The sequence below is a fragment of the Lissotriton helveticus genome, chromosome 11 (genome assembly GCF_964261635.1).
Source record: "Lissotriton helveticus chromosome 11, aLisHel1.1, whole genome shotgun sequence".
NCBI classification, from domain to species: domain Eukaryota; kingdom Metazoa; phylum Chordata; class Amphibia; order Caudata; family Salamandridae; genus Lissotriton; species Lissotriton helveticus.
Window position 1 is genome coordinate 791,164,186 of NC_136072.1, and position 13,078 is coordinate 791,177,263.

A 13,078-nucleotide genomic window follows, 5' to 3' on the forward strand; every position below is an offset into this window, starting at 1 on the left:
AGTGAGCTGCAAGCGCTCACAATCCAAGAGCCATTCATTCAAATTCATCCAAATAGGGTAGTGCTACGCACTAACCCCAAATTCCTTCCGAAGGTGGTGTCACAGTTTCATCTCAACCAAACTATTGACTTGCCAGCATTCTTTCAAAACCCGCAGACGGTGGCAGAAAGAATGCTCCATACCTTAGATGTACGGAGGGCGTTGATGTACTACATAGACAGAACACAACCCTTTAGAAAGACAAAACAACTTTTTGTTGCCTTCGCACCACAACACAAAGGCAACCCTATTTCCAAAGCAGGGATAGCCAGATGGATTGTTAAGTGTATCCAGATATGTTATCAAAAGGCCAAGCGCACTTTAACAATACCCCCAAGGGCGCACTCCACACGCAAACTGGGGGCATCCATGGCTTTCCTAGGGAACATTCCTTTAGAGGATATTTGCAGAGCAGCCACGTGGGTTACACCACACACCTTTACAAAACACTACTGTGTTGATGTGCATTCCAAGCAGCAAGCTGCTGTAGGACAGGCTGTTCTCAAAACACTTTTTCAGGTTTCTGCAGCTGGCACGGGCAACCGCCGCTGATGGAGGGACTGCTATGTATTCTATGCTAAGATATGAATTTAGCAGCCCACATGCCTCGAACTGAATATGCTACTTACCAGTATGCATCTGTTCTTGGCATGTAGGGCTGCTAACATTCATATCGCCCGCCCTCCTCCCCGGTGCCTGTCGCAGCTGCAGATATACTATTGTATTTATTCATTAGCATGGACATCCTTTACACTTTTCACTCCATCTCCTGCCACAATGGCGAAAAACAATCTGGGGATGGAGCCAATGCCCATGCGCACTGTAGTCCAGGGGAGGAGCCACCTATCTCAGGATACTTCGAAGACTCTTCCAGGACAACAATGTGCGATCATCCGGACCCAACACTAGGCGGCGATCTAATGCTAAGATATGAATGTTAGCAGCCCTACATGCCAAGAACAGATGCATACTGGTAAGTAGCATATTCATTTGCGGGGGCTTCCCTTAATCACATTTTCCTTTCGGTGCCTATTTAGAATGCCCAGCAGCCTGTGCAGCCACTCCATTTGCCTTCGTGGCTCATTAAGTTACTGTGCCAACCAGACTGCTTGATGCTTTACAGAATATGGCAATCAGAGTTACTAATCTATAGACTGCTTGTCAGAATGACTGTGCTACGTAATAGGCACATGATTAAAGGTACCATGCAACTTAAAATACTTATCAGAAATATTTTGCCAACCACTGCATCTTCATCTAGAACTAATCAGACTGATAATATAGGTGGTAATGCATGCAGTAATGTGTAGTCCTGGAAAATAAATCTTTATTAAAGTGGCCTGCGTTTCATCTGCTGTGATTTGTGCCATTCTCAGTGTTCTGAAGAGATGCAGACTAACTTGAGCTTCTCTAGAAACAAGCAACCTAATCAGATATGCACAGATGCAGTCTTGTGCCAAGTAGTGTCTTCATATCAGGGCGTTTTCCTTTCAGGAATTTAATATATGCCTGTCTAGACAACATTGGTTTTTCTGCTGCCACAGTGATGTTCCCTTCAAGTTGAAAGCTTGAGGACTTCTATTCTAAGTGATGTGATGTAGAGGTTTTTCCCACAACACAAATGTGGTTGTATCCTACTTCATAAGGCTTAAGTGCACTTCCTATGTAATGACTGTGGGGCTTGAGAGGTTATCTCCTTAGGGTTATGGTATTCAAATCAAATTCACTTTATTCGGTTTCTTTTCAAGACTTAAAAACCTTAAAAGCGTAGCATACAAATACAGAATGTAAACATTTAAAATCTTTAGTTTTAAAAAAAGAACCATCCATTGTATTATAAAAAATTGTCACGTGTTTCCAAGGCAACGGTCTAGTCATTTCATCTGAACAAATTCATAATTTACAGAAATGCTTTATACAAAATACACAAGTCTTTTTTTAAAATAGTATTACATTTTTCCGTGATTTGATAAACAGTTTTTAAAAATAATGCTATATTCTTTGCATAACAATCCTTCTCCAATAATTGGAGTGCAAAGTAAGCCGGGCGACATTGCCTCAGACCCCACATTTTCAAAATTGGGATGATCCATCTTTTTCTATATACCCCATAATATTTGCAAAATAACACTATGTGTATTGTTGATTGGGCTGCAACCCCATCACACGGGCATGGTCCTAAGTTTCTTGACCAATCGTTTGTTTCAGGGAACGACACTAAATGATAAAAGCAATCTAGTCTGAATCTGAACAATACGAATCTTTCATATCCAGTTAACTGATAAGTCAGATATGGTTGCATTCCTAAGGTGGAAATAATCGACTGGTTTTGGCGAACTGTGGGCTTGTGAGCTTCACTTACATATCTCAACTCGTCCATGTGAAGCATACACTGTGTTTTTTAAAATCTTTCCTGGAAATGCTATTCAGCTTTAATGGATTACTGAAATATTCAGGCTGTCCCAAGTCCATTATAAAATCTTTAATATATTTCAGCCATCTAATATTTAGGGCGTTCTCTAGTTTAAGGGAATCGCTTATAACGCTTTGATTAAAAGTTGTTTTTGTTGACGTCCAAATACGATGCCACAATAAGGGTGGCAGGACTCTTATTTTATCCGTTATATACTGCAGTCCCAGCTCTGAATGACAGACAAACGTTGAAGTAGAGAATGGGACTGCCAATACATAGCGGATGAAAGCGTTTTCTACTTTTTGTATTACTGATACATTACAATATCCCCAAATCCCCGCCCCGTATAAAACTACAAATGTTGAAGTAGAGAATGGGACTGCCAATACATAGAGGATGAAAGCGTTTTCTACTTTTTGTATTACTGATACATTACAATATCCCCAAATCCCCGCCCCGTATAAAACTGCACTAACGCATTTGGCCTCGTATATCTTTATCAGCTCCACGGGTGGACTTTTTCGTGGCTTCTGGTCAAAATTTACAAGAGCAGTCGTGGCTTTCATAAATAAGAGTTTCTTTGCCCTTATGGCCTCCTGCCAGGAACCCTTATTATCCATGAGAATACCCAGACATGGATATGATTTTGTGTATTCAAGTTTACCGCTACCGATAAAAATAGATTTCTCTTTCCTGGTAGCTTTCCCACAGGCCATTATAAAGGTTTTTGTAGCATTTATCCTTAGGTCAAGACTTTCCATGTATTAGTTACATTTATGCAGAGCTGTAGCTTATTGATGTTCGGGCCATTATCACGGCGTCATCGGCGTAGAGTAGGGTCGGTAATGGTCTATTTTGAACCAGGGGCAGGTCCTTGCACCCCTTAAGCATCACCCGCTCTAAACCATTTGTGTACAGGGTGAATAAGAAGGGTGCCAGGACACAGCCCGGCCTGACCCCCCTTTCTACGCCGAATGAAGTGGGGATTTCTCCGTTAGTTCCAAACCTTACCCTTTCTCTGGCATTCGAATATAATCCTCTTACCACTTGAACAAGAGCCCCTTCGACTCTCATTGCTTTAAGCGTTCTCCACAGTTTCTCGTGACATACACAGTCAAAGGCTGTGGAGAGATCAACGATGGCCAGGTACAGTCTCCCATTCTTTGCGCTCGTGTATTTTTCTATCAAAATAGTTAAATTTAGGTCTTATTCCTTAGTTCCCAGGGTTATGGTATTATTATATGTTAGTTGTAATGTGCTTGTGTACTTTTAAGCAAATGCTTAAGGGGTGACAAGGGAATGTGCAATGCAGAGGGTAACCCTCAGTCAATTTCTGGGTTCTAAAAATCTGTTTTCTGGCAAAATCAGTACTTTCCAAGGTCCTCTGATGTTTTTTACACTATTCGATTATTCTGTTTGGCAAGCACCCTTTTTAAGTGCTTTCTGTCATCCATTCATTGTGCAGCTCATAGAAGCGGGCTCATGTGGATTTTATGCTTCTCTTCTTCCAACTTCTGTGATTCTGGCTCTGTGAGTGCAGAAGATGGAAAACTGCTTCAAACAGACCCTAAAGAGGAGCTATCAAAACGTGGTATTTCAGAAGAGGAGGTTGCTCAACTAACAGAAAAAGGACAATGCATGTTACACATGCCTGAGCAGTAGAAGCTACGCATAGATAACCTTTGCAGTGTGCTATAAACGACTGTTGTGTCACTGCTGCTTAAACCTTGTTTAACTCTGCTCTCAAGCAGAGGGTACACTATTTCTATTGGCATTTTTAAAGAGCACAGCTTCCCAAATAGGGCTTCCCGCCACCAGACGGCAGAGGGATGAATTGAATTGCATCGTACCGACTCTCTCCATCACTAATATAGCAACCATTCACAAAGTAAAGGCTATTATCTGCCACACAGCAGCATAGACGTCGCAGCCAGGGCAGGCGGAATTTAATTTTTAAGCTGCATTCTATTACATGAAAAGTGTTATAAAAAAAACCTCTCTCTTCTGGTTCTGTCATTGGCTGATGTTGCAGTTAGCAAGCACGCTGTCACAATGAGCCCAGTGAAACTTCATTGCATTTCAGGACTCCACAAACTAATAGCATTAAATAGATAACTTGTATTTCTTAAAGTGGTTAATGCCACACTTCTGACATTTCTAAGTGCTGTAAATACAGATGTTACTATTTGCTTAATTATTAAAATTATGGTGTAACTAGTTACTGTGCGATCTGGGGGGCATGGGGTCGTCGGCAGACAGTTACTGACATCCGTTTAAGAGGATAATTGTTAATTTTCTCTTTAAATGGGCGGAAGTGACAGCTTTCTGAAGATGAGCCAGTAACTACCCTAAGAAAGTCGACAAATAGTTTTCTAATGAGGTGATAGTTGTTTGAGTCCCCTGGCTTGCTTACATTTCTTCATTGCAAAAATGTATTGTGTCTTGTTCATGGGTTGAAGGCATGTTTTCAATGCCAGGCAGATTTGAGTTGCTTAACCTGCAGGTCAGGCAATATTTTTCAGGTTTTTGGTGCCTGTATAAATGATGGTGTGAAGGGCGTATTTATGAGAAGTTTTGAGGTTTTCCCACAATCCATGAAGATCATGTGCTTTTTTGTTACCTTTTGTTAGGGATTTCCAAGTCCTTCGATTCATGAACAAGACAAATTGAAAACTTGGTGTCTGCTGATGGATGTTTGCCTCTAGAAGGAGAGTGACATTTGGTGAACTAATTAACCTATCTATAGCCAAAGATGACTGCAGAGAGACTCGGGCATTTGCCATGAAGTGCTTGGTAGATGATACATATGGATGTAAATTGTATACGGGCCCTACAAGCAGCCAATGTAGCTCTTTCACTGTTGTGCATTTTCTAACTGAATATTAGCCTTGCTGCTTTAGTTTAAACATTTGTGAGCAGACAGAGATAAGGAGAGGTGACATTTAACAGAGCAATTGCCCTGCCAAGAAGGCTTTGGCATCAAAAGTATCAATGGAGTAAAGCTTTTCTGTAAGATAACGTTTTGAAATATTATCATGTAGTTTTATGAGCATAAGAATGAAGGTTATTGTCAAAACAAAAACATATGTCGGGAGTGTACGGGATGAGAGAGGCAGAGACTGGTGATATAGACCAACAAAGACCTCTCCGCATTCTCGGGACATTACAAAGCATTCTACTAATAGTCTTAAGGTTTAGTATCTTTAACCCTCCATGCTCGTAATGATATTTACATGTATTTAAAGATAGAAAAAAAGAAACCAGGTCTTTTGACATACTCCCCAAAACTGTCCCTAAACCTTCCCAGTCAGTGCACTGATTGATAATATGGAATTATTTATTAAAAAAAATACGATGCATGCGTGTATATACGCTCTGTCGTCTGATTTAGAGGTTGCACTGTCGGGAGGTAGGGTGAGGCCTCCTTTCACTTCAGCAATTAGTCCTTGAAGGGCGTGTGTCTGGGGCCCCGACTGCCTCATTAGTCTAGGGGACCCATATACTATGTCCACTTATTCCAATTTGCTTGCATTTCTTATGCCTGTGGTGACACACATTTCTCAGAGCTGTTAGCGTGTCCACATGGGTTTGACTCGCCACCCGGGGCCCTGCATCACGCTGTTCACCCACCGTGCACAGGCCTCTTGTGCCGTTTTCAGGGCTGTTTGTGGGTGTAGCGGTCTGCCGCAACTCGCCCCGGGCCTCGTAGTTCTCTGCCGGCTTGCTAGCTCGAGTCACCACTGATACAGCCCCACCGAGGTCCTCGCTCGGCCCCTTAAACATCCACCCCTTGACGTGAGGTCCCTCCAGGCCAGCGTGCCAGATGGGGGTTTGCCTATGTTCACCAGCAAGTGTGTGTCTCACCCACGTCGGAACGCACCAGGCCGCACCTCGTTTCTCCAGCCCTGCCGCCTTCTGTCAAGGATGGGCGCGCGGGCTTTAGCAGTTCCCCGAAGCCTCTGTGTTAAGCCTGAGAGCTCTCGGAGTTAGCTGGTGGCTAGTTAGTTCCCCTTCAGGATGTGTCTCCGGATCGCAGAGTGCACTCACCTTCTGCTTGCTGGGCTTCGAGCTCAGCATCTACCATTTTGTCTGTGACGGCCTTTCATCTCGGTTCCCCAACTCGGAGGTGTAACCCTTTCAGCGCCACTTGTTATTATAAATTTTGCCAGTAAAGTCACCCAATGCTCTTCACCAGTATGTATCTCACAGATGGTCTTTTCCTGGGTAGCCAGATTGCAGGATTCTGAAGGGATAATTAGCTCTCTGCCAGCCGATCTGCACTATATTGTTGACATCTTGCAGCTGGCTCTCTAGCACCCCCTTCACAGGACAAAAGATATAAGGCAGTCCGATCGCTTGATTAGTTAAAGTGTTACATTGAAGATAAATGCCAAGAAAAATGAGTAGTTCCAATAGCAAGTATTGAAACAAATACAAGTTCATGGAAAAGTACCTTAAATCACCATTTCAAAGTCGAAATCGAGTTAAAATTACTCGTGTTATCTCCCGAAATCCGACCAGGCCTTCCCAATCGAAAATGGCTGCCGCGTATCACATGACGCGCCACGTTCACATAGAACATTTGACGTAAGAAGAATCTTCAGAGAACAAACAAGGAGTGACGAGCGTGCTTCCAAGAGCGGGTCTCGAGCAACACAGCGATGACAGTCTCGCGTCCAGCGTCAGATTGGCATCATTTAAAACGGTGAGAGCGCCTATGCCTCGAGCGTCACAACGTTTACCAATTGTATGTCTACCCTTAGACAAATAGTATCCACGCTGAATAAAAACACATAGATAGTGCTCACCCTTAAACAAACTCGTCGTCCTTGTTGATTGTCCTGAATGTGTTTACCAAAACTTTCTTGCGTCGTCTCTGCTCGTTAAATCCACACCAAACCACCATAAAAAAAAACTGGTCTGGAGAGTGTGAAGATCCCGATCGTCGCCACTTGTTACATTGAAGATGATCACTCCAAAATAGGTTTAAGATGTTTATTCGGTAGACGAGCAGGTACAGAGCCTAACAGGTAGCCGGTCACAATCAACTGACTAAAAGGAATGCATAAACAAGAACACCATATCTTGTGTTCCATAGAATGAAAAAACAGATGCAGTTAAAGGTACATTACATTACACAACATAACAAAACTTTAAAAAAAATTCTGTATTTCAGAAATACATAAGCCCATACCTTGATCGCCATACATACATTTACCTGTTACTATTGTTTGGCTTTTGAAAAACAAACCAATCCCATTAAAAGAGGGAGCAATTTTATACCCTTGTTCACTGCTGGCCTTGTGGATCTTTGGAGAATTCGAGGAGCTTAGCAATCTAATCAGCTAGCAGAAACTGAAAATTGTTGTTGTGGTGGCCATTAAAGCGTGCCAGGCACTGAAGCCTGCACCCCGAAAAAAGCAACCCCGCGTGGAAGGAGGAGAAGGGTTATTAGCGGACTGGGAGAGCATTTCTTTACACCTTTGCAGATATGGTGGTGAGTCCAGAAGGGCTGAGAGTTACCCTAGATTTAAAGAGAAGTTTATATCCTGCAGTTCACAGCTCCTAAATCAGGCCTGGGAATGTGTGTGTAGATTATTTATTTATCTTTGCTTCCAGTTACTTTATTAAAAGTTGCATAAGCCAAAAGAAATCACATTTAATTGAGCAAGCATGGCCAGATGCTGTGAACAGCTGGTTCAGGGGCATGAGGACTGTTATGGGCCTAGATTCAAGTTTGCACTTGTCCCATATTGCACTACTTAAAGGTGAAGGCCACATGCAGCTTGTTCAGTGGCGTACATGGTGGCACAGGTCCAAGCATCACGCCAGACCCTGTACCTTGCTGAAAACCTTAGCTGGTTTAGTGCTATAAGGGCAGGCACAGAGCATAAACACAGAGCCTGCTGCGAGTGGCCCAACAGATGTATATCCATTATGCGGCGCAACAGAGGTTGAGTGCACAGGATTTTAGGCATGCAGCATGCGCCTAACGTTGGTGTGCAGGAGCTTGGCCACAGGGTCTGGCCAAAGGCCAATTAAAGACTGAGATGGGTGCGCAGAAAGCTAAGTGTAAGGGCTAGACCATGTAGCTAATCCCTGCTGTGTATATCCAAAGACCACAGCAATGTTCTAACACTACAAACTTGTATGAAGTATAGCATTTAAAAATTAATTGCTGGGAAAAGAACTATTATGTTGAGTTATGACCTATTGAGCCTAAAACAAAATTAAAGGAAATTATGGTTACTAAACAAAAAATGAAACTCCCGCAAGTGGCAGTAGTAGTATGGTATAGTAAACTAATATGCTCTGGGCTTGAAAAATCAACGAGTATAACTAGAACTACAGGTCGAGTAACTTCATAAATATACTAGGTCGTCCAGATCTCAACTCCACTTTTTATTTTCTTTACAGTAAGAGTAAAGAGTAAGAGTGCAATATATATTTTAGGTTTTCTTCTCTTTATGTTAGAATTATTGGAACTTAATTTTCTATGTGGTGCAGTGATGTTGGGCTGAGATAACTCTGATCTAGGAGGGTGCTTGAGACATGACTGACTCTGTTGCCCTTTCATTTGCAAGACTGACATATGGCTGATTCTTCCCACATATTTTCTGGTATATGAGAGTTGATACTGGCATGTTAATATTCACTGTGCCTTTCAGTCATGTGACTGAGCCTTACTCTGCCCTATAGACCTCTCACAGGCAATCCTGTCATGTTACTCACTGTACTTCAGTCGTGTCAGCCTGCCAAATGTAATTGAAGTGATATTGGATATGCTTTTCTCCAAGTCTGTCTGCCGTACGAGTCCTAACGTATGACTGCAGTGCTGTCATAGGTCCTATGTCCTTGTCCCGGTCATCCCCAACACAACTTTTAGTCATCACCACTCTGCCTTCTTGTATTACTTCTTTAAATTAGAAGTGCGTGCCGAGAGTCTCTTCAAGTGACATTCTGCTGAATCGTGTATCAGAACTGGTTGTGGCTATTGCTGTTGATGTGGTGCCACTTCGTAGTCATGAGACTGGCTGCTCCCTAGCCATGCCAGCCTTTTCAGAGAGAGGTTAATGAAAGGCAGTCAAATATGCAATAAAATGTAAAATGTTTTTATGAACCATTAAAATCAGGTTAGTACTACCTAAATAAATGCACAGAGAATAAAACATATACGCCCTTCATAAATGTAGGCATTTCCTTTTCTATGCTTTACATCAATCAACTGATTCATTTCCTTAACCTTACACAGAAAATAAACATGGCAGAGGTATGAGGCAGGTCTCTGACCGCATTGCTGTCAAAGATTCATGGCATGCTGAGTTCATAGAAGTTCAAAGGGACACCATTTCTGGAAAACGAATGTACTCTACTTTTATCAAGTAAATAGATCAAACACCTCAACCCTGATCGTATTCTAGATACCAAGGCGAACGGACGAGAACATTTCTCGAAGTCTGGTACTGCCTGTTGGTGCCTGCCCCTGCCATGCAGCACCCACCTGTGAGAAGATAGGTTTAGCTTACCCGGGTGGTACTTTTATGTTCCATTGGTTATGATAACAGCTCCTGCTCCTGTTGTGTTGGTTACCCTAAACTTTTGCATCCACTGTTTGCTCTCTCTTTCAGAGTATCTGTGCCATGTGTGTGTTCGGAACGACTCCCTAGCTGGTGTGGTCATTGCAGATAACGAATACCCTCCCCGAGTCTGTTTTACCCTGCTGGACAAGGTAAGTAGGATGGGATGATAAGACTTTAGTAGTTCTCTGCAAAATACAGCCCAGGAATAGGCTTCCTATATCCTCTAGCAAAGTGAAGGCTCAATGGCAACTTACCAACCAGAGACAGAAAACCTGGTGGACTATAATCCATGAACCACCTGCACTTACATCAGGATGGTGCATTCTGGGCAACGATCAGCCTTGTGAGACTTACAGGATTATGTGTTAGTTAGTGAGCTTCGAACTCCTTTCACCTTGAATGGACATACACAAGAATTCACAATATGGATATATTTTCAACACTTATTAAAATCAATGTCTTAATCTAGTGCTGATAACGTGTATAGCTGTAGTAACTATGGAAATGGAAAAAATAGTGCAATTAATGTAATTAATTAGCAAAACATGATAGAATAAATCTTTGTGTTACCAACCAGCAAAGGTACCTGAGTTTCATGAAGTAACCTCCAGCCCTCATGAAGGCTAAAGAACAGGTCTGTTGTTCTGCACTTCAAGAATGTTATTCTTTGTTTCTGTGACACAGTATTGACGTTCGCAAACAAGCAAATAAGGCCAGCCTGGCTCAAAGAAGCATGTGGCCGTTGCTGGGGATGATTACTGCTAAAATGTGCACTAATCAAGTCTCCCAAGACGTCAAAGATTTCTCCCTACCTAATACATGTCTGTCCCAAACTTAAATTCACTTTTCTGGTACTTGCAAACCATTTTACAATAAGGACCCAGATAGTGGAAACATAAAAGGCCAAAACCTCATTGAATTCTAGATTTTTAGAATGTCAATGGGTGGACAAACTGGAACTTGAATTCCTAAATAACATTGTAAATTATGATGAGATATATCTGCACCGTCCAAGTTTTAGATAGGAGCCGTTAGAGCTGCAAAGTCCGAATCTAAAATATATTTTCTCATTAATCTATCTTTTGCTGTCTTAGTGTTTCTTCATAAGTGGTAGTGAACATCCACATTTGGGTTTCAGCCTGCTGTCTTTAGAGACACAAAGTGCATCTCACTGATGGTGCCTGAAAAAAGCCAAAAACACATCTGATGTGGCTTGTGCTCCTCTGCCTAGGGCCTTGAAATGCAGACTAGACTATTACTTTGTGCAGCGGCATGCCTGATTTGCTTATGTTTGCTTCCGCATCAGAAATGGCTCCGATGACCTAAAAACCAATGGAGTTAGATAGTCTTAAATGGTTATAAAGTATTGGCGCTTTCATTTATTTCCTTCACTGTTTTGCTTATTTAAGGAAATAAGATAAACTACATGCACTGCTAAGTCTGTTGTAGTTAGGAGGCTAGAGCTAGTCACTGGTTTATGAGAAAGCAGAATTGGAAATTGGAGGAACAAATTTGTGTCATCCAATTCTCTAATGAAGAATTGGGGCCCCCAACAAAGTCTGTGATTGGAGAAAACACATGTGCATTGTTCAAATCTGTGAAATCCTTCAGTAATACGTGTTTTGTTTCCAAATGTTCCGCCAGGTTCTTGATGAGTTCTCCACTCAGGTGGAGAGAATAGACTGGCCTTCTGGGTCTCCCGCTACCATCACCTACGCAGGCCTGGACAGCTACCTCAGTAAATATCAAGTAAGCCATTCAACATCAGTCTTTATTCTAATGTTGCATTACGTTGTCACTGTTCTGCTTTTTGGATAAGGTTGAAAACGCAGATGTCTGTAGTTCTGTATTTATATTTGAGTGTTTCTTCTTTATTGCAACACTCTTTTGGTTCTTGTGTATATTCCTGCACACTTTGACTTGGTTTAGCTCCGGCACATGCACTCTTGTCATTGCATTCACCTCTCTTCTTTGCTTATCAAGGAAAGATTCCTTGTATATTTGCCCCTCTTCCTATTATAGTTCTTCACTAGTATGGGCTATCTATCTGGAATTTTATCTCTAATTTAGGGAAGTTCTTACTAAGATTCCTCGAGTAGCTTCGCCAATTATTTATGCACTTCTTTTTAGAGCATCGCTCATCATTGTTTTCCTGGGCGTGATTTCTATTGACTCGGTAAACACTGGCAGATATTGAGGATAGAGAAACTAATCAACAATTCACAGAAGATGGATCAAGACTTTAGAAAGCAATAGATATCTGTCCAGAGAAAATCAAAAACTCTTGTGCCTGCAACTACTTAAGTGTAATGAACATCCTTTCGTTTTAAATAAGATTAAATATTTGCTGATGGTATTCCGTCGGAAGAGAAACTTTCTAGCTACTTGCGGAGTATTGATGGTAGTGCATGGGCCAGGTCAAGAAGGACAAGAGAGGGAATGAAGTGGATGTATGATAGTGTTGTTGTCTTATTTGCATTTGATGGTAGTATTTGTAGGAAAGTGGATTATTATCAATCAATCAAATAATATTCATAGAGCACTAATTATCACCCCGGGAGGGTTGGGGGGTGTTTATAAAGGCGCTGTGCTGCAGGTCTCAATTGAAGAGCCAGGCCTTGAATCCCTCCATGAAGTGGTTGATCGAGGGTGAGGTATGCAGGTGGAGAGGGTGGGTGTCCAATGCTTTGGCGGCGAGGTGAGAGAACGAGCGAGTGTCCTCCCCTGCTGCTATGGTGGATGCCTGTGGTCTGTGAAAGGGTGAGGTGTGCGAATGCAGGTTTCTGGTGACTTGGTGGAAAGTCAGGCTGTGGTTCATGTAGTGTGGCCCGATGTTGTGGAGGGCTTTGTAGGAGAGGTGTGGCGCCGCGGCCAGGGCGACTGACGATTCCCGGCTCCGGCGGCAGGTTAGCCCAGCACCATGCGACTCTGGGCAATAGCTTGCTTAATCTTCCCGATGGCCCCCAGCGCCTAGAGACCCTAACGGGTGATTGTGCGCTATACAAATGTGGATTATTATTATTATTATTTTGCATGCATGGGTCAG

At 42.4% G+C, this 13,078-nt stretch overlaps 1 protein-coding gene across 4 annotated transcripts in view; it reads left to right on the top strand.

Moving 5' to 3' along the window:
• YKT6 (YKT6 vesicular SNARE protein) overlaps positions 1 to 13,078 on the top strand; it is a 126,284-nt gene that overhangs the window by 46,199 nt on the left and 67,007 nt on the right. For all 4 annotated transcript variants that reach the window (XM_078666755.1, XM_078666756.1, XM_078666758.1 and 1 more), the window contains 2 exons: positions 10,081 to 10,181; positions 11,677 to 11,781. In XM_078666755.1, the coding sequence (XP_078522881.1) occupies positions 10,081 to 10,181; positions 11,677 to 11,781 (206 nt within the window). The remainder of the gene's footprint in view (positions 1 to 10,080; positions 10,182 to 11,676; positions 11,782 to 13,078) is intronic.